The sequence below is a fragment of the Quercus robur genome, chromosome 2 (assembly GCF_932294415.1).
Source record: "Quercus robur chromosome 2, dhQueRobu3.1, whole genome shotgun sequence".
NCBI classification, from domain to species: domain Eukaryota; kingdom Viridiplantae; phylum Streptophyta; class Magnoliopsida; order Fagales; family Fagaceae; genus Quercus; species Quercus robur.
The window spans coordinates 16,054,441-16,075,102 of NC_065535.1; the positions used below are offsets into that span (position 1 = coordinate 16,054,441).

General features: G+C 33.7%; 3 protein-coding genes, 1 long non-coding RNA gene and 1 other non-coding gene across 5 annotated transcripts; 3 read left to right on the forward strand and 2 right to left on the reverse strand.

Moving 5' to 3' along the window:
• The first annotated feature begins 1,366 nt into the window (after positions 1-1,366).
• On the forward strand, positions 1,367-2,474 carry LOC126695495 (putative F-box protein At1g20800). Its single transcript, XM_050392261.1, has 3 exons — positions 1,367-1,497; positions 1,590-1,790; positions 1,898-2,474. Exons 1-3 carry the CDS (start codon positions 1,367-1,369, stop codon positions 2,472-2,474), a joined length of 909 nt encoding a protein of 302 aa, XP_050248218.1.
• A 4,657-nt stretch (positions 2,475-7,131) lies between these two features.
• LOC126695504 (putative F-box protein At1g20800) lies at positions 7,132-8,145 on the forward strand. The gene has a single exon (XM_050392275.1). The coding sequence runs from the start codon at positions 7,132-7,134 to the stop codon at positions 8,143-8,145; it is 1,014 nt and encodes a 337-aa protein (XP_050248232.1).
• A 2,612-nt stretch (positions 8,146-10,757) lies between these two features.
• Positions 10,758-13,320, forward strand: LOC126712619 (uncharacterized). Its single transcript, XR_007651136.1, has 2 exons — positions 10,758-11,141; positions 13,059-13,320. It is a non-coding gene; the product is annotated as an uncharacterized LOC126712619 (long non-coding RNA).
• On the reverse strand, positions 10,762-10,833 carry TRNAD-GUC (transfer RNA aspartic acid (anticodon GUC)). The gene has a single exon. It is a non-coding gene; the product is annotated as a tRNA-Asp (tRNA).
• A 3,982-nt stretch (positions 13,321-17,302) lies between the features above and the next one.
• On the reverse strand, positions 17,303-20,662 carry LOC126712620 (protein CUP-SHAPED COTYLEDON 3). The gene is made up of 3 exons (XM_050412023.1): positions 20,148-20,662; positions 18,961-19,235; positions 17,303-18,268 (listed from the first exon to the last, which is right to left on the reverse strand). The coding sequence occupies exons 1-3, from the start codon at positions 20,347-20,349 to the stop codon at positions 17,525-17,527; spliced, it is 1,221 nt and encodes a 406-aa protein (XP_050267980.1). The 5' UTR covers positions 20,350-20,662; the 3' UTR covers positions 17,303-17,524.

A 20,662-nucleotide genomic window follows, 5' to 3' on the forward strand; every position in this document is an offset into this window, starting at 1 on the left:
AATTTAATTGTTTGGGTTAAAAAAAAAAAAAGGTTCAAATTACTTTTTTTTCGATTTATTTTTTTTTATATATATATTTTTATAATTTCAAATTAAATGACCATATGCTTGATATCTTGGTTGTTTGAGATTTAGGACCTAAATCTAAAATTTTAGATTGGGATTTGGGTGTTGCAATGCTGTTATCTGGTTTTGACTAACAATTCATTTGGGTTCTTCTTCTTTCTTTATATTTTTTTAATTATTGTTACTTGGAAACAGGTTAGGATTAAATTAGACATAGTAAAGAATATAATATTGAGAGAATTAGGCTGAGTAGTTTCCAACTCTTATTAGACATTAACGAAGATTAGAAAAAAGAAAAAAAGAAAAAAAAAAAGACACGTGACATAGACGATTTGATCATCATCTTGGAGTTAAAAAAAAAAAGAGTTCGTATGTATTTAGGAAATCCTAATCCTAAAGCTATATTGGAAGGGGCAATTGACTACTTGGAAGAATATCAGAGATTATGTGCAGCAATGGGAACCATTAATAATGTTTTTGAACCTTGTTATAATTTGTTGTGTGTTGTTCTGGTATTTAGTGTACTTCTCCAACAGTTCTGCAATTATGCACATGTGCTGTGAAATTGGAAGGGGCAATTGGCTTCTTGGAAGAGTATTAAAGATTATGTACAGTAATGAGAGTTTTTTTGAACCTTGTTATAATTTGTTGGAGGCTGTTCTGGTACGGTATTTGATGTATTTCTCCAGCAGCTCTAAAATTATGCACATGCATGTGCTGTGAATTTGGAAGGGGCAATTGACTTGGAAGAGTATTAATAATTATGCGCAGTAATGGGGTTGTTTTTGTATGCTGATTTGGTATTTAGTAATGCTGAAACTCTGCACCTGTGCTGTGATATTGGAAGGGGCAATTGTCTTGGAAGAGTATTAAAGATTATGTGCATTAATGGGGTTGTTTGTATGCTGGTCTGGTCTTTAGCAATGCATGTTTAGCAATGATGAAACTACGCACCTGTGCTGTGATATTGGAAGGGGCAATGGAGAACCATTAATTCTGTTTGAATATTGTTATAATCTGTTGTGTGTTGTTGTGGTATTTGTTATTTTGATGTATTTCTTTCTAGCTAGTAGGCTTGGAGTTTATGGCCTGTGCTGTGATGGCTATGGTGCTGTACCTTTATACTTTTATAAAAATAAAAGTTTCTATCTTTATCTCAAAAAAAAAAAAAAATCCTAAACCCTAATTATGTCTCTATATATAGATGTTGTGATACAGAAACCCAGACGACACCGAAATCTAGACTCTTCTCTCTTTGATTGTACAGAGGTTTTTTTCCCCCTAACGCACAGCCAAAACAATGGAAGACCTATGCGACAATCTTCTCGATGATATTCTTTTCCGTTTGCCTCTTAAGTCCGTGCTCACGTGCAAAAGCATAAGCAAGAGGTTCAACACCTTCATCTCCGACCCTGGGTTTGAAGCGAAACTGTTTCTTCACAATTCTTGTATATTTCATTGCACAAAAGACTGTCCTAATTTCTACTTCAAAGTTCCTCTCTATCCTCCCAATTCTGACAAAGCAACCGAGAGTTCTGTGAAACTACCTCGCCGTTCAAACTCTTAGCTTATTGTAGTGGCCTGCTTCTCTTACGTCTCTCGAAAAAAAGTTTTTTAGTTTTAAACCCCGTTACCAAAAGACACCAATTCATAGAAAATAAAAAATCCATGTTGCTATCGGGTTGGCTGTGGAACCAATCTCTTCCTCCTTGCACCGCTACAAGGTTGTTTGTATTAGAAAATTACCCAGAGATGATACCTATCAATTTGAGATATTCTCATCGGACATATTGTCATGGAGAAAATCCTCGATAAAATTTACTTCCAAGAGTTATAACTTCTCCGATGCTCTACCAATCTATTCTCACGGGTCGTTACATTGGATTAGGAAGTGCAATGATATCCTTGCCTTTCATGTGAAAAAAAGAGAGGCTAGGATCATCGAACTTCCTCGAAACCTACCACTTCCATTCGTGAATTGGACATCATGGTTCGGAGTAGTAAATGGTTTGCTTACCATCATCTCAACTTCAAGAGAAGAAATCTCGGCTTGGATCCTCAGTGATTACAAGAACGTTGAGTGGGTGCCTAAAACCCGAATTACAAAGATATTAAATAGTGAATGGTCTATAAGGATTCCCAGCTTCTATGATGGTGAGCGACTTGTTATGCTTCAACGAAAGCTAGGGGAAGATGGAGAGGTTTGTATGTATGATATTACAACCGATAAGTGGAGGAAGATTGGAATGTCATGCCGTGCTCTGGATAGAAACCGAGCTTTTGTTCCTTTTGTTCCTTCTTTAGCAGAGATTAAAACTAGGATGTGGCCGGATGTACCAACTCCAGTTGTTCAAAGCATTGACAACCTCTCGCTGCTCGTTTCTTTTAAAGGTAGTGATAGTGCATGAAATATAAAATATTCTTATATTTGCATATGTTTTATAAGTAATTGAGAATTAGCATTTTTTTAATTTATTTTTTATAAGTAATTGAGAATTTACATGCTAATGGGTTTTATTTGATGCAAGAAGGATGTACAGAAAGACTCATACCCAAAGACCTATAAGATGTGGAGAAGACTAATCCATTCAAGAAAGAAGCTAATTGGAGAATAAATAATAAAAAAAAAGGGTCAAATTTTAGAATTAGGATTTTTTGCGTATCTCAGTAATTCAAGTTGGGTTGGAAAGATAACTCAAAAGACTACAACTTTGTAGTTCAACATGGACCTGAAAATCTTATGAATTTAATTTCCAATCTAAATTTTCTTATTCTTTTAGGGTTTACTCCTTGTTTGACATGTATTAATGGTCCGTTTGTATTGAGGGGGAGTAAAGTCGAGTAGAATAAAATTGACCTAAAATTAACTTATTTTCAGCTAACTTTACTCTACTTATCCTCTTTCCCTCCTCAATCCAAACAGACCCTAAAAGTGTGTTCTTTCAACACAATGACTATTCCTATCTCTATTTTATTTTATTTGTTTAGTTTAATGTTTAGTATTTTAATTTTGTGTTTTCTTTCAATTACTATGAGTAGCTAAATTTTTAATTAAAAATTTGAGGATAATAATTTGTATTTATTTATGAGATTTGATTTTTTTTTTAATGATTTAATTGTTTTTGCTTCATTTCAATTGACAAAGATAGTATTCTGAATATGCGTTCAATAATGTTTTTCTCATGATTTAGGGTAATCTTAATCAACTGAATGCTTAGTTTATTATTTCTTGATTTTAAAATTGGATATCTCTTGTGATTTGTTAAATTTTTTTGTAATTGATACAATTGATGATTTGATTTTATATTGTATAAAGCAAAGAAACACATACTTTAGATTTTAATGCTAATATCTCAAATTGAATTCTAAATTATCACGTAGTTTATAGTTTGGTAAAAAAAAAAAAAAATCAATAATCATGAATATAGCATATATGAATTAACAAGATGTCTCCAAAATCTTAATTCCATTCTCTTAATGGTTTACATCTTTTTACTGCTTTAATAATCTCTTTGTTTAGTTTGATTTAATTTTAAAATAACCAATCTTCATTGAGCTAGATTAAGGATTATTTGGTTAAAATTTGATTAATTTTCCTACGTTGATACAAGTCTTTGTGCATTCAATCTTATGCTTGTTAAATTATACTTTGGTATGATTTATGTATTTGCGATTATTTATAAATTTCATAAATAGCTTAATTTTATGTTGGAAATAGGCTGTTTCTTCCCTCCACCACCACCACCCCTTAAGAAAATAGACTATTTCTAATGTTTTTGTTTCTTTGCCTTTAAATTTAGAAAATTGGCCTTGAAGACTGTTGTTAATGTGGGGAAATTACACCACCCTAAACTATACCCCATATTATATCATAAACTTTTCGAATGTATATTTTGCACCCTAAACTATAACCCTTGTTACACTTTGCACCCTGACGTTTAGTTTGTTATTAACATGGATGAACATTCAAGGTTTTGGATGTAAATTGTAATTAGAAGTATAGTTTAGGGTGGTAAAATTTAATTTATACTTTATTTTTAAAGCATTGAGAAGAGGAAAAATGAAGTCTTTTCACGTGATGCCATATTTTTCATTCCAAGTTAACAATAAACTAGATGTTAGGGTGCAAAGCGTAACAGGGATCACAACCTGGGTGCAAATCGTGCATTCGAAAGGTTTATGGTGCAAAATGTAATCAATGTTATAATTTAGGGTGGTAAAGTGTAATTTTCCCTTGTTAATGCATCCACCTTTCCAAAAATAAAAAATCCATTTTAAAAAAGTAATCTTGGTTTAGACGTTTAGGGTCTGTTTGGATACCGCTTATTGCTGAAAACTGAAAACTGAAAATACTGTAGCAAAATAATTTTTGAATGTGTGAATAGTGCCGTGGAACCTAGTTTTAACTTAACAGTTTCTGAAATCTGTACTTGTGGATCCCGTGAACAGTGCGCAGGACCCACAGAAAAAACGCCAAACGCCAAACGCAGGAAGTTTCAATGCAATCCAAACTCAACCTTAGTTACTAATAAATAATAATTCATCAAGTTATGTGGTGGATCCATATTTAATTTAATTTGTGAAGGGTGATATTATTTAGCAACCTAATCTATATATATATATAAAACCGAAGCCTTTGCTGGCACCACAATTTTCCACGTCAGCACAATATTTAATAAATAAATAAATAAATAAAAATTATAACTTCTCAAAACCCTAGCAACCTTACCCCTCTCTCAAGTTAAGAAATAATATAAAACCGAAACCTTTGCTGGCACCACAATTTTCCACGTCAGCACAATATTTAATAAATAAATAAATAAATAAAAATTATAACTTCTCAAAACCCTAGCAACCTTACCCCTCTCTCAAGTTAAGAAATATAAAGCCACGGTTTCTGCAAACTCTCTCTCTCTCCAGACGTAGGAAACCTTAAAGCATTCAAGATCTACAAAACCCTAGCAACCTTACCCCTCTCTCAAGTTAAGAAATATAAAACTACGGTTTCTGCAAACTCTCTCTCTCTCCAGACGTAGGAAACCCTAAAGCATTCAAGATCTACAAAACCCTAGCAACTTTACCCCTCTCTCAAGTTAAGAAATATAAAGTCACGGTTTCTGCAAACTCTCTCTCTCCAGACGTAGGAAGCCCTAAAGCATTCAAGATCTACAATGCACGGTATAGATTTTAGCTTATAAAGTTCAGCTTTTGTAAGGTTAGTTTTGTTTATATATTAATGAATACATAGTACTTTGTTCACCATTGAATACTCACGGTCAGGAAAGCAAGAGAAGACGCATAAATATTTAGTCCTTACGTTTAGGTTTAGGTTTTAAGAGATTTATATACTACTACTATGTGGCTAAATTTCCTGTGACATCAGTTTTATATATATATATATATATTTTAATTTGTTTTATGTAAGGTTAGTTTGTTTACATCAGTTCTTTATCTCAAAGATAAGACTTTTATTTCTACCGCAAGAACTATTTAGGTATGTATCTCTTGCAAGCACACGTGAACTTAAATTGTCTTTTAATATATGCATGCTTTATTATTTTCTAATAGTTTTCCCGTGCATCGCACGGGTTAGCGACTAGTTATTATAATTAATGTTGCAATAGTATATTTCATAAATTAGGCGAAACTAGGTGGAGCTGCCACCATTTTTACATAACACATCCTTAGGGCATTTGCATCAACTTATGCATATATTCATGTCTATTTCAATATAAAAACCTATTTATTCTATTTTATATACCTACTTTACAAAACATCATATATTAGATTATCTATTTTACATTATATTTCATTAAAATATCAAATTTTCTTGATTTTTTAATTGTTTTTCTTTCTTCATACCCAACCACCATCTACTCTCTTCCTTTATCTTTGGAATACATAAAGAAAGAATAAAAAACTATTTGCAAAATTAATACTGTCAATGTAACTTTATACAATTACTGTAGCAAACTTGTAAATTGAGACAATTATACACTGATTGATTTTGGTCATATTTGGATAAAAATGTGTAAATTTTACATATATATATATATATTTTTTATTATACACACATTGATGTGAGTGCTCTTAAGTGTTATATCAATTTGTTTGGGTTAAAAAAAAAAAAAAAAAAATCAAATGATAGTGTTTTGGTCATAATTCAAATTCAAAAAAATTCAATGTGTTTGACATTTTGGTTGTTTGCTATTTAGGATCAAATTTAATACTGAGTTAAATCATATATGATTTTTGGAATTTTTTAAAAAGAAATATGGAGTTTCATTTTGATTGATAATTGAGTAGAAATATATTACAAATAATTATTTTGCACTTTTTTTTATTTATATTTTGTTGGTACTAAATACTTGTTAATTGAGATTTTCATGTACGTATTACTTTAGTTTTGAATCTAAATATATCTTATTGTTAAATTTGGAAAAAAAAAAAATATTCACACTTTGACCCCTCAAAAATAAGTCCTAGCTAGTTTGTACATGCTTAGTGCTTGCATAATACAAAGTTCCTAATAGATATACCAATACATACCCTCTTTTATTTATTTATTTTTTTTTGATAACTACATACCGGCCGTCTTCTTATTGATACACATTCTTCATTTTATAATACCAGCCCTCCTAATTTAATGGCTTAATAAGAGAATAAAAAATACCTTATTTTTTCCTAATAAAAATATCCTTATTAGACATTAACGAAGATTAGAAGGAAATAATTATATTAAAACGACACGTGTCATAAAATGGTTGGTGTCCATTATATGGGAAATTCACGGTGAGATAGAAGATTTGATCATCTTGGAGTTTCTAAACCCTAATAATGTGATAGAGTTGGTATGTATCTAGGAAATCCTAAACCTATTCTAATTATGTGATAGTGTATTCGTATGTATTTAGGAAATCCTAAACCCTAATTATGTGACTCTCTATATATGTTGTGATAGAGAAATCCAGGCGGCACCGAACCCTTCTTCTCTCTTCTATTGCGCTGCGTCTATAGAGCTTAAGGTAATCTTTCTCTTTCATAAATTACAGCCAAAACAAAACAATGGAAGACCTATGCGACAATCTTCTTGATGATATTCTTTACCGTTTGCCCCTTAAGTCCGTGGTCACGTGCAAATGCATAAGCAAGAGGTTCAACACCTTCATCTCCGACCCAGGGTTTGAATCGAAACTGTTTCTTCATAATTCTTGTATATTTCATTGCACAAAAGACTGTCCTAATTTCTACTTCAAAGTTCCTCTCTATCCTCCCAATTCTGACAAAGCAACCGAGAGTTCTGTGAAACTACCTCGCCGTTTTAAAGTCTTAGCTTATTGTAGTGGCTTGCTTCTCTTACTTCCCACGGAAGGTGTTTTAATTTTAAACCCAGTAACCAAAAGAAACCAAATCATAAACATTTTCCATTATGATGCAATTGGGTTGGCTGTGGAACCAATCTCTTCCTCCTTGCACCGCTACAAGGTTGTTCGTATTGGTGCTAGGGATGGGGATAGCTATCAATTTGATATATTCTCATCCGATACAATGTCATGGAGACGATCCTCGACAAAATTTACTTGCATGGTGATGAGTAACTTCAACAACGATGCTCTACCTATCTATTCTCACGGCACCTTACATTGGATAAGGAAGTGTAATGATATCCTTGCCTTTGATATTGAAAAAGAAGAGGCTAGGATCATCGAACTTCCTCTAAACTTTCCACTTCCATTTGAGTATTGGACATCATGGTTTGGAGTAGTAAATGGTTTGCTTACCCTCATCTCAACTTCAAGTAAAGAAATCTTGGTTTGGATCCTCAATGATTACAAGAACGTTGAGTGGGTGCTTAAAACCCGAATTACATATATAATAAATAGTGAATGGTCTATAAGGATTCCCATCTTCTACGAAGGTGAGCGACTTGTTTTGTATCTACGAAACGTTAACGCAGGGGAAAATGGAGAGTTTTGTATGTATGATATTGCAACCGATAAGTGGAGGAAGATTGGAATTGAATGGTATGGGCTATACTGGATAACATTCGAGCTTTTGTTCCCTTCGTTCCTTCTTTAGCAGAGATTAAAACTACGACATGGCCAGCAGATGTATCAACTCGGGTTGTTCAGATCTTGCATAAGCTCTCGATGCTGCTTGGAGGAGGAGTGACCCTCAAGAAGGATGTACTCCAACTCAAGTGGGCTGAACCTAACTCATACTCAAAGACCCATGAGAGAAGATGTGGAGAAGCCTAACTCATAGTCAAAGACCAATAAGATAAAGGAAAGAAACTAATTGGAGTGAAAAAGTCAAAATGGTCCAACATTTAGAATCATATTTTTCAGCATGCCTTAGATGACTTAAAGGGTTACAACTTTATGGTTTACGGCAAGGCCAAATTCTTACTTCTGGCTTGAAAATTTGACAAATTTTCTAATCTGAATTTCCTTATCCATTTAGGGTTTACTCATTGTCTGAGAAATTTTTAATTAAAGTTGAGAATGAAACGTTGTTGATGATTATCGGTATTTATTTATAAGATTTGATTTTTTCCAGAGCGTTATTGTTCTTTAATGATTTAATTGTTCTTCGTTCATATCAGTTGATGAAGATAGTATTCTAAATATGAGTTCAATCATGTTTTACTCATGATTTAGGGTGATCTTAATCAATTGAATGCTTGACTTATTATTTCTTCATTTTAAAATTGGATATCTTTTGTGATTTATTTGTTAATGGATACAATTGATGATTTAATTTTATATTTAGAAAACGAAGAAGAGTATATTTTAGATTTTAAAATAGAGATTTTAATGTTAATGTCTCTCATGATAACAAGATTGAATTCTAAATTATTCTTAATAGTTTACATCTTTTTATTGCTTTAATAATCTCTTTGCTTAGTTTAGTTTTTTTTTTAGTTTTATTTAATTTTAAAATAACCAGTTTTTATTGAACTAGATTAGGATTAAGGTTTGATTAATTTTCTTATATTCATACATGTCCTTGTAGGTTCGACCTTGTATTTGTCAGACTATACTTAGGTACAGTTCATGCATTTGCAATAAGTTTTTATAAAATTTACAACATGTAGCTTAATTTTATGTTCGAAATAGACCATTTCTTTTTCTTTTCTTTTTTTTTGACCAGGAAAATAGACTGTTTCTAATGTTTTTGTTTCTTTGCCTTTAAGATTTATTTATAAAAAAAAAAAAAACTGGCCTTTAAGATTGTTAATGCATTCACCTTCCCCCCCCCCCCCCCCCCGAAAAAAAAAACCCATTATATATAAGTAATCTTGGTTTACTTACTAACAAATATTAATTCATTAAGTTATGCAGTAAATCCATATTTATTTTTATTTGTGGAGGCTGATATTATATATAGCGACCTAATTATTAGTTAATGTTGCGATAGTACATTTTATAAATTAGGTGAAATTAGGTGAAACTCCCATCCTATGGTCAGTGGAGCTCGCAACCTTTTTTTCACAACAAGTCCCTAAGTGCTATAAGTATCAATTTGTTTGGGTTAAAAAAATAAAAATCAAATGACAGCGTTTTGGTCAAAATTCAAATTCAAAATCAAAAAAATTCAATATGTTTGACTTTTTTGGCTGTTTGTTTTTTAGGATCTAATTTAATACTGATTCAATCATATATGATTTTGAGATTTAAAGAATATCGAGTTTCAATTTGATTGATAATTGAGAACAAATGTATTACAAACAATTATTTTGCGTTTTTTCTTTTGTTTAAATTTTTAAATATATTTCTTATTGTTCAATTTGAAAAAAAAAAAAAAAAAGCCTTTTATTCACACTTTGTGATGGAGGAAAAAATGGTGAAAAGGAAAAATGTTTTAGAAAGTTAAGTTACTTAGAGAAAAGAAAGAATGAACTAGCTTTTCAAGAGACACACTCTTGAAATAATACATCATAGGTGGATTCAAATTCAACTAGTTACAATGAGGGCAGCCATGTTTATTTATAGTTACATAAGTAAGCTCCCGAGTTAGTTACAAAAACCCATCATATGGTTGTCGTGTGATTGTCAAAACTTAACTAATTTCTCTAACTAACTAATAAGTTATTGCCCTTATCATTAACAACCTATCAACTAACTAACTTTGTGTTATAAATAATAAAGGCTATTAAAAGTAAAAGGAAATTACTTATTATATAAACAGATAGATTTAAAAATGAACTGCATCACTTTGACCCCCTCAAAATTAAAGTTCTAGCTAGTTCGTACATTCTTAGTGCTTGGCTTGCATAATACTCCTAGCACATACACCAATAAGCTGCTGCTTCTTCTTATTGATGCACACTCTTCATCTTATAGTGCCACTCCTAATCTAATGGCCTAATAAGAGAATATAAAAAATACCTTTTTTTCTTCCTAATTAAAATATCCTCAGTCCTTATACATTAACGAAGAGTAGAAAAATAATAATAAAAAAAGACACATGTCATGTCATAAAATGGTTGGTGTCCCATAATATGGGACATTTACGGTGAGATAGAAGATTTGATCATCTTAGAATTTCTCAAAAAATAAAAAAATAGAACATGTCCAAAAACTGGTGGAAGTTATTTGTAAATTAAATTCTCTTTGTCTCTATGCAATTTTGTAGTGTTTATAGATTTGCCAAAAATGTTTAAAAAAAAAAAAGAGCATCTGAAAAAAGGCGCGCCGTTGCCGGGGATCGAACCCGGGTCACCCGCGTGACAGGCGGGAATACTTACCACTATACTACAACGACTTGTTGGTATGAGTTATTTCAGAAAGATAGTAGTAAACACTTTTGTTTAGGTATTAAGCCAACATTATAGGAGGAGGGAGCAATAGTTAATAGCAGAAAAGCGAGATCAATCATCAATCAGTTGAAGCAATCGAAGAATAATAATGGCGTTGATGATGATGATGAGGGGTGAGCCATTGGTGACGAAGCTGGCAGTGTTAGCCAAGTACGTGGTTCTTCCGGGAGCCATGGCCGCTGCTGTCCTTTACTCTCCTCCCGATTACGCCTCCTCCTCCTCCTCCGCCAACAACTCCTCCAAATAGATCAAGGTCACTCTCTTTTTTGGTTAGGTTTGGATTTTTTTGCTCTTGTTTTTCCAATACTTGTACTGTATGTATGTGCAAATTTCCTAGATTTGTTGTTTGAGGTTGTGATTGTGTGTGGTAAATGGTAATGGGTGTTCTGGTTAGAGCTATAGACTTTGAATCAATTTTGAAAGAATTAGAGATTGGATGAGAGAATGAAATTTAGTTTTTTTTTTTTTTTAAATCCTCCCTTATTCACTAATTGTAGATGGTTCAATTACTTGGTTTTTTTTTTAACTTTTTAGATACACAAAGTTTGTGGTTGACATGTTCTGTTCCCACCTGATAATAAGCCTGCTTTCTCCCCCTAAGTTACAAAATATACGCAAAAAAATGTTTGGTTTAATTTTTAAAATGATGATTTTGTTCTACAGTAAAATGGGGTACTGATATATTTTCTGTCTTGATTAATTAAAATTGGGCCACAAGAAAGAGATGTGTACAAGCTCCGGCCCTACAGGCTTTGTTAATGATCATTCAAGGTGATTTTTGGCTCTTGGGCATGAGGATAAACTGCTTAGCCCGTTAGGGTTGAAAAGCTCGTGAATTACTTAGTAACTAGTTTTGGCGAGGGGGTCAGTTACCTTTAGGAATTTGATTAACAATGATGATTGTTGTACTCTATGCTTTGCAATGTGTAACTAATCTCAGTGAAGTTCTTCTATGTCATCCAAAAAAATAATAATATAATAATAATAATAATAATAATAATAATAAAAATGTGGTTTTTGATCCTACAGTCTATCTCAGCTTGAGGGTTATGTTCACCATATTGTTTGTTAAAGTTATCAAGGGCAATGTTTACTTTGTTAGGGTAGCTAAAATGGAGAATGGAGTGGTAATCTGTACTTCTAGTTTGGTAATCTCCTGTGTTGAGCATAAACTGCTTAGCTCATTAGGGGGTGAATGTCCCCTGAATTACCCCAGCAACTGGTTGTGACGATGGGCTTAGTTGCTCATTGGTTTTACTAACTAGAGGCAAGTCCAAAGAACTCTTCTTTATAAAAGTTCCATACGTTATGTTATATAAAAGAAAAAGGAAAAAAATGATCACTTACCTTTTAGCATCTCAAATATAATACTAAACATGGTGTTGTTTGAGACCTCTCTAAATATTTAAGTTCTTGTATGTTTGCATTAGATGGTACTCTCCTCCAATAAATGGACAGTGAGTTTTTTGGATGACTAGTAGAGATTCTGCAGAAAAATAGACAATCACAGAGTTTTGCTTGGTTTTGAAACCAACCATGAAATAATGACAACTTACCTATCAAAAAAAAAAAAACCATGAAATAATGACAACTTGTATACAAGAAGGTATTCTGATTCTTTTGGAACAAGCTTTTTATTCTTCTTATGCCCATCCATTTTAAGAGAGACTCATGGCCATCATCTATCTCTAAAGTATGATCCTTTCTTACACCACTTACCAGATTCATTTATAGTAACCCTGTTCTCTACTGGAGAAAACAAGGAATTAAAATGTTAGAAATAGAAGCAGTAGCACCCTGTTTCAGCATTAGAGTCTCATTTGCTATATAGTTTATGAGATTAATTTTTCAGGTGATATATGTCCTGGAGTTTTGTGAAATCTGCTTTGATCTTATGGGAGTCTTTGGAGTTAAAGTTTTGTGATTAGGATTTAGGGCTATTTGAAAACTGTCTTTCTACTTTTAACATAAAAAACTTATTTATTTATTTTCCTTATCCTTCTGCCATTTATTATATATCAAATTTGTATTTTGGGCTAGCTTTTCCCTTTCCATAATTGCTTCTTTTCTCTCCATTGAAAGGGCTCTTAATTGGTTCTATGGAACAACTGTCCCCTTTTCTGTAACATTACTTCGATTGTGATTAATGGTTAATCTTCTCTTCTTACAGGGGCATCTCGATTGCTTAGGCATGCATATTTGCAATTTTGCAGAAGTCTTTGGTAAAAGGTGGCATGTAATAATACTCATGATCTAATGATTGTTGAATTTCATGTATATTTGGAGAGATGAATGCATGTTTTTGTTTGAAGAATTTTGAGGAGTAGTTTCCTTTTTTCTGTAACTTTGCTCACAATTAAGTGTTATCCAATCAAGACAGCATTGCCCCCATTTAAACATTGTGGAATGTATGAATGCTCAAATTTAGAATAGCTGTGATTGCTTGTGTTGTTACATGAACCTAAGTTATTGTGCGGAGTGTTTAACTCCTTTCCAAATAGTTGAAATGTTTTAATATCATAAAGCAGCTCAGCAAAGTGTTTGGCCACCTGCTGTAAATTTTACATTTTATGAGTGGTAACCTGGTGACCAGATAACCCTGTGTCCCTTGTCAGGTTGGATATAAGATGTTATCATTTATCGTTGTTATAAAATATGTATATATTTTATAACAATGATACATATTTAATAACAAATATAAAATATGGGAAAAGCAAGAACAAAGTAGCAGCAGTTATAGAAGAGAATGTACAGAGTTGTTCTTTTGTTTCTTGGTCACAGATTTAGAAGCTTTCTTACATGCAATTAGAAGGGTTTTGGTGTTAAACCACGGCACCAATATAATGAAAAAGAGTCACATGCATACGCTAATGGTGAAATTTTAACATGGGTTAGCTGCCTATCAACTTTCTTAAGACATTTGGTGATGATAATATGAATTTGTCCTGCATTCAATTGCTAAGCTTTGTTAGCAATATAGATATTTGACATTACTTAAGAAATTCAATGGAAAGTTAACAATAATTGGATGGAGTTGCAAAACTATCTTATTTGTTTGACTTGAACCCAACTAGCCAATGTTAATGTATTTCATCAATATAGAAAATAAGCATCATGGTATAATTACATGGTACTATGCCTTTGGCATTACCTTTCTTGGTGCTTTCAGTGTATTTTATTTTCTGAATGCCTTGGGAAAGTAACATAGTATGATCCCTAATTATAATGTGACATCATAGCTCTTTTTCATCATTTTATAGAAGTAAAGGCAGGAAAGTGATTGAGTTTTCTGAAAATATGTTGAATATGAAATTTGCACCTGGAAAGATAAGCTATGTATCTGTTCTGTGGGGTTGTAGCCTTTCAAGCTTCTGAAAAGGAAGGTTAACATTACTTTAATTCCATGGATTATGATTATGGCGTCCCCCCAACATGTGTGCATTTTGTTTGCATGGTAATGCGCTTAGTTCAGGTTGGAATATTAGAGCAGGCCAATTTAATTGATGTAATGCCTTTTAAGCCAACGTTGCCATTCTAAATCTCAGCTTGGTCCTTGTCAGATCCATCTTGACTCACAATTATCATAATTTGCAGTTAGGAATTTGGTTGAATTAGATATGAATGACTCTTGAAGGTAGAGTTTGATTGTGTTTGATACAACAGATTACACTGTTAATGTTCTCCATGACATGTTGTCTCCAGCAATGTATTAAGCATCTTAAAGTAGATGTCACGTAGTTTTAATATCTCACTCCTAGCTCTTGTTAACTAAATGTCTCATATTAGTAAGTCTGTTAATTAGTTAACTATGTGTCTTAATATTATTAGTCAGCGGGTTTTGTGGAGTTAGATGTAACAAATTGCAAGTTGGTTACAATTGTTCTCTTATGGCTTGAGAACAGATACGTCTGTTTAGAGTATAAAAAAAGTTTTAAAACAGAGCCTATATTTGTAATCTCATTCAAGCAGTTCTAATAAAAAAAATCCTCTTAAGATCAATTCTATGTTGTCACAGACTTCTCTCTCTTTTACTTTCTATACTTTCTTTTAGTGTTTACTATAAGATCAAACAAATCAAGGACTGTTGGGAGGAGAATTATAAAAAGAGAGAAAATATTGTAAGCTATACTACTGCAATTAGTTCTATCCTCAGGGCCACAGTTGTGTAAAGCTTTCTGGGGCTTCTGTTTGGGTTAATTAATGTACCTGCATCAGCATGGATGCTTATCCGAGTTTGCCAAATTTGCAACTTAGTAAGAAAACTGATTTTGGGGTGAAATTATGATGCAGGATGGATATCAGTTCCATTATTTTGAGAAGGGCTTCTATACTTTGGGGATGACTTCCTTATAGATAGATAAAATCCTTCAGTACCCTTGCTGTTTATTCCTATTCATACTTTGTGTGATTGTGCGCCCGTGCATACAAGGAAAAACCATCTGAATGAGTTCAATCAATTACATCAACAGTTCTATATATTGTATCTTGTTCTTTTGTATGCAATGATGTCATCTTTGCAACTTAAGAATTGCACTGAAATGAGTAATGCCGAGACCACTAAATTGGACACAACTCACCACATAGCGAGTTGTGATTGGCAAAGGTGTGTCACACATATTTGCTAATCACAACTTGCTATGCGGCGAGTTGTGACATAAAGTTGTGCCCAATTCGATGGTACTAACATAACTCTATTGAAATTCCAAACAATTTATATTCTTTATTAGACAAAGTTTTGCTCTAAGCAGTTTGGAATTTATTTTTTCATATCCATTACGTGGTAATTTATAAAATTATTTATGTGTATTATTTAAACAAACCACTCAACCCAAAAAAAAAAAAATTTATACTAATAAAACAAAAAAAATTTATACTAATAAAACTACACAAGAATGAAATTACATTAATATTTTGCAGTCAAACTTTTGCCTTTTCTATCATCACAAGTAGAGATATAAGGCTACCCGCAATAATAGGCTGATGTAGTTCTATTGTAATTTAATTATTCGTAGGTCCTATAGGCCAATACATCCACATAATGTGCCATTTAAAACCGTTCCCTAGGGCTAGGTTCATGAGCGTTAAGAATTTGACTATTGACTTCCCTTTTTTTAAGTTGGACTATTGTCTACATTTTTGTAGAGTTACCAGTGGTTACTGCCGTAGCTTCAACTACACGTGGATTAGTGTTATTCAAAAAAAAAAAAACATGTGGATGAGGGTTAATATAATTGTTTGAACTTTGGAGCCCAACTTACCTGTGGGCTAGCACAACTAGGATAAAGGACAGGGCATATTTTCCCTATTCCTTAGTAAACTGTTTGATTGATTGAAGATTTGAAGCAATGATAAATCAAAACCCTATGCGGTAATGATGTTGTACTCAATTTGTCACAACCAGGTGGTCAAGCTAGTGTCATGATTAGTACTGAAAATAGAGCACCTAGCTATATGAATTATCAGTCACAACACATGTCAGGGCTACACGACAGGACCACTGGTGTTAAATTCATCATGTATGCCTCTCACATGTTTGTATTCAATATTCACCTCCATTATCCATTAAAGGAGAGACTATCAAATACCAATTATCAAATGCAGTGGATAATATATAATTATATATATTTCCATCTTCTTTACCAGTCGGGTTCTTACATATAAGCATGGGGGGCAAGAGTAAATTTCTATTAATTTATGCCGGTGCACATGCATTATCTCAACTCAAACATGCATGTGTGGGGGCCTTTGGAATCAACTTACATGTGAGATTGTGAGAGTGAAGACACATCAAATGTCACATGCAGGGTTAATATATATACCTATATATTATGGTGGATGATGATGCATGGTCTCTCATTCATAACAACCAAACAAGCTCTATATACATGAAACTTTTGAATCAACTCTGCTGAATCGAATGGCTCGCGACAAACTTTACATTGACATGCACTACGGAACTTGCATCATTTGGTGCACTTTGATGGGGCTGAACAAACAAATACTAAAGATGGGTAAAAAGCATTTCGAATCAACCAACTAGAAGTTGATTGCCACAGCTTGAGATGATGAGACGCACTCTTCGTCCTAGCCAGCTAATGTTTCCTGTGCATTCTTACACTTGTCTCCCTTAACTGTGGGTCTATGTAGTGTAGGGCTCAGGCTTCACTAAGCTCTACCACACTTTCTTTTTTTTTTTTTTTTGGTGAAGCTCTACCACACTTTCACATTGCATGTGACTGATCATCCAATCCCATCATCAATCATAAATAAAGGAAACGACGTCACCTCCAATCCCATCCATGGCATCACATCAAACATGCAGAATCTGTTCACCAATCTCACCGCCTCATAAATCTATAGGAAATATCCAAATCCTATTTCCAAAGCGGCCAAAAATAGATGGATAGATAGATCTAAAAGAAAGCAATCTTTGTACAATAATAAAATATTAAAATACAACTCCCTAATTCTCAAGCTGCAGAAAATGTCCCAATAATAATACATAGATGCGTGCATGGATAGACTATGAATTTTAGCACTCTACATTTACAGCACATACACATAGATTCTATAGATTGCCATCCGTATAAAAACTAATAGAATACTCCATATATAAACTTAAAAGTAGAGATGATTTTAAGCATCCAAGGGCCAAGATTCTCCATGGATCCTCATTGGAGTATCTAACATCATATGAAAGCCAGCCCTGTTGAAAGCAATTGAAGTGGACATATCATGAACAGTGGCATCCGTAGTAGGAGCAGAAGCAAGTGCTGAGAGCCCCAACAAACCACAATCAACCTGAAAAAGCAATGGGTTTTGATTTTGATATGTGTTTGGGAGAGTCCTATCCATCATCCGTTGCAAGTTAGCTTCGGCTGGTAATTGGAAATGGGAAAAGTTTCCCTCTGTCTTGCACTGTTTTTGAATAGTCACGTGTTCCTTAAAAGTGCACTCTTGATGTGAGAGCAGGGACTTGAAGAGCATCGATGGTAGTGGTGATGGCGATGGGTTGTTGGTGGTGTCTGTGTTTTTGTTTGTAGCGACTGAGGTGCTGCTTGTGATTGTGGTGTGAATGGGTGAAAGGGAGGGTTGGACTTGGAATCCATTTATTGGGAATAGGTGGGATTGAGACATAACTGGGTTTATCAGGCTTTTGAGGTCATTTTCTTGTTGATTGATCAAAAAATGATTTTGGAGATCCTGCATTGAGTTCTGAGATTGACATTCTAATAAAGTTGTAGTTGGGGTTTCTAGCAATGGAGGCAAGGAACCACTTGTGGGTGATGAAGCAGCTTCCAGAAGATAGCTTTGTCCTTGAAAAAGTGGATTTTTCTTCTCCCCGGCTTTGTGGAAAATCCTGCAAATCACCCATTCCTCCTGCAATATAACCATTTCATAAACAATAAGCTACTAATAAATCCGTTAAATATTTTCTCACACTTCTTTTTCACATCACTTGTACACAAAATAACTCCAATTGCATGCACCAATGTACACATCATAAAATGCAAAATGTGAAAAGTGTAGGTATACTGAATCTGTGAAATAAGTTACCCTAATAAATAATACTACAAAAGGACAAAAAACCACAAATTGAAATAGGCCGGGTACATGTTTAGTAAATCAATTAATGTTGCTTCAACTCTTGAATTAGAGTATGGTCATGATGCAGCAATATTTTGCTACAGTTTTTTGTTTTGGCTGAATATGTGTGATGCAGCAGCACCCAGAAAAGTATAAAGGTAAATAAATCACATGTAAGGCATAGTATAGCATAAGAAATAGTGGCCATTGACACCCACACAGATCTTTGTTAAATCAATCTTTTCCAGTCACATCAAAATCTACCCCAAGGGGTTAATAATCCAAGTGAAAATGTTATAATATATGTTCTGGTTGGCATGCACACACAGTGACACACAGAGATACGAGTACAAAAAAACACATATAAGTCAACCCAGAAAGTGACAAAAGAGAGAGGGAGTGCAAATATGCAGTGCAAAATAGGTAACTTGATTCTCACGGCGCACGTGTGGGGGGGAAAACTGTAGAAGTCGGTGTTACATTACCTTACACGTGTGGCGATAGGAGAAGTCACCGTCAAGGCGGTACTCATGCATGACCCACTTGGTCTTCTCGCCACGTGGGGCTCTGCCTTTGTAGAAAACAAGGGTCTTCTTCATCCCAAGTAGGGCTCCACTTGAAGCACTGTACACTTCTCTGTCTTTTCCTGTTGCTTTCCAGTACCCAGCTCCGGTTGCTCTGTTTGTTCTTAACCCAGTTGGGTACTTCCTGTCTCTTAAGCTGAAGAAGTACCACTCTCTCTCACCCATCTTTGCCACATCTATCAAAACAACAAACCAACAAATACATGTTAAAAGTGAAGAACTGAACACACAAACATTTAACTTTTCTTCCCTTTCTCCTCTTTTTCAATGCACATTTATTTGTGATTGAGATATGTCAGCAGGTTAAGGGATTTTGCAGGTGGAGTTAGATTTTCTGGCCAAAAATATATGGTGGGAGGCTAGGCTTAAATTATAGCATGTGTGAATCATGTAATCTACTTTTTCTTTTTAAAGAATCATGTACTCAACTTGAAGAAAAAGACAAGGACAAATCTCACGGAAATATAGTGATGTATGAACTGTTAATTACAGAGAAATATTATTGGAAGTATATATTGGGTTGAGAGTCAAGAAAACCTTGCTAGTTTGGGAGAAATTAGTTGAACTATTATGTCCATTGGGAGGTGTTTAAAATCACAACCTCGTCTTAAACCATAAGATCCTCTAATCTAGTTTTACTAATCAGAAAGAAATATTCAGTTCTATAATTTCCTATGAAGGTTTTTATTTTTATTCTTTTATTTTGTAGTTTTTATTTTTATTTTCATTTTAAAAAATAATAATAATGGGTTGTTAAGTTTTGTATTAGTGGGGTTGTTAAATTTTGTGAGTTACATGACCAATAAGCAGGATCATGAAGGAAGACCGTAGACCATAATAAAGCTTAGCTCAAATAGTCAATCTTAACAACATGTTTCACCCAAAAGAGAAAAAATTCATTCCAGGAATAATGAATAGTGAAGTACTATATTCTCATAAGAAAGGGGGGAAAAAAAACTCTCATGGGTAATATATAAACGCATCAAGCGAAAAATATACATGAGAATGCCATGGAAAAAGTAAAAACGAATATACTTGGCCATATAGTGTTTATATTTTCCAAAATGAAATGGAGCAAACTAGCATACCTGGAAGCTCCCACGGCTCACATCTATTAAGGTCAACCTCTGCAATCTCCACACCACAAAAGGCTCCATTAAACACTTTGGAAGCCAGATAAAAGGTTATAAGTTCTTCATCAGTTGGGTGAAACCTAAACCCTGGTGGCAAGCCCTGCTCCTTTAATTCCTCACCAGCAAGCTCACGCAGGATCTCTTCCATTGTCAACATGTCTACGCAACGTAAATCAAGTGTGTTTCTTCCCAGGGAGTTTTTACTTGTCTGTGTTGTGAGTGCTTTGAGGGTAAGAAATAGAGTGATAATGCATAAACAAAGTGAAGAGGAAATGTGAATATATAGGGGGAGAAGAGAAGCACTGAAACCAAAGGAAAAGGAAAAGCAAATAGAAGGAGAGAGGGGATAGATTTTGGGTTCATAAAAGGTTATGTGGAGGGCCTAGGGAGGCTCACCTGAAAGGCTACAAAAACAGTGCAAAGAAATTTCGAAAAGTTGTTTTTATAAAAGTTTGATGTGTGTGTGTGTG

Bases quoted from the DNA above. Each gene is read 5' to 3' on its own strand.
- LOC126695495 (XM_050392261.1), top strand. From the start codon at position 1,367: ATGGAAGACCTATGCGACAATCTTCTCGATGATATTCTTTTCCGTTTG. The intron at 1,498-1,589 runs GTTTCTTCACAA...ATTCTGACAAAG, and splicing joins CCTGGGTTTGAAGCGAAACT to CAACCGAGAGTTCTGTGAAA. The intron at 1,791-1,897 runs GTTGTTTGTATT...TACTTCCAAGAG, and splicing joins CCTCCTTGCACCGCTACAAG to TTATAACTTCTCCGATGCTC.
- LOC126695504 (XM_050392275.1), top strand. From the start codon at position 7,132: ATGGAAGACCTATGCGACAATCTTCTTGATGATATTCTTTACCGTTTG.
- LOC126712620 (XM_050412023.1), bottom strand. From the start codon at position 20,349: ATGTTGACAATGGAAGAGATCCTGCGTGAGCTTGCTGGTGAGGAATTA. The intron at 19,236-20,147 runs GTATGCTAGTTT...TTGTTTTGATAG, and splicing joins TGAGCCGTGGGAGCTTCCAG to ATGTGGCAAAGATGGGTGAG. The intron at 18,269-18,960 runs GTAATGTAACAC...GTTATATTGCAG, and splicing joins CCTATCGCCACACGTGTAAG to GAGGAATGGGTGATTTGCAG.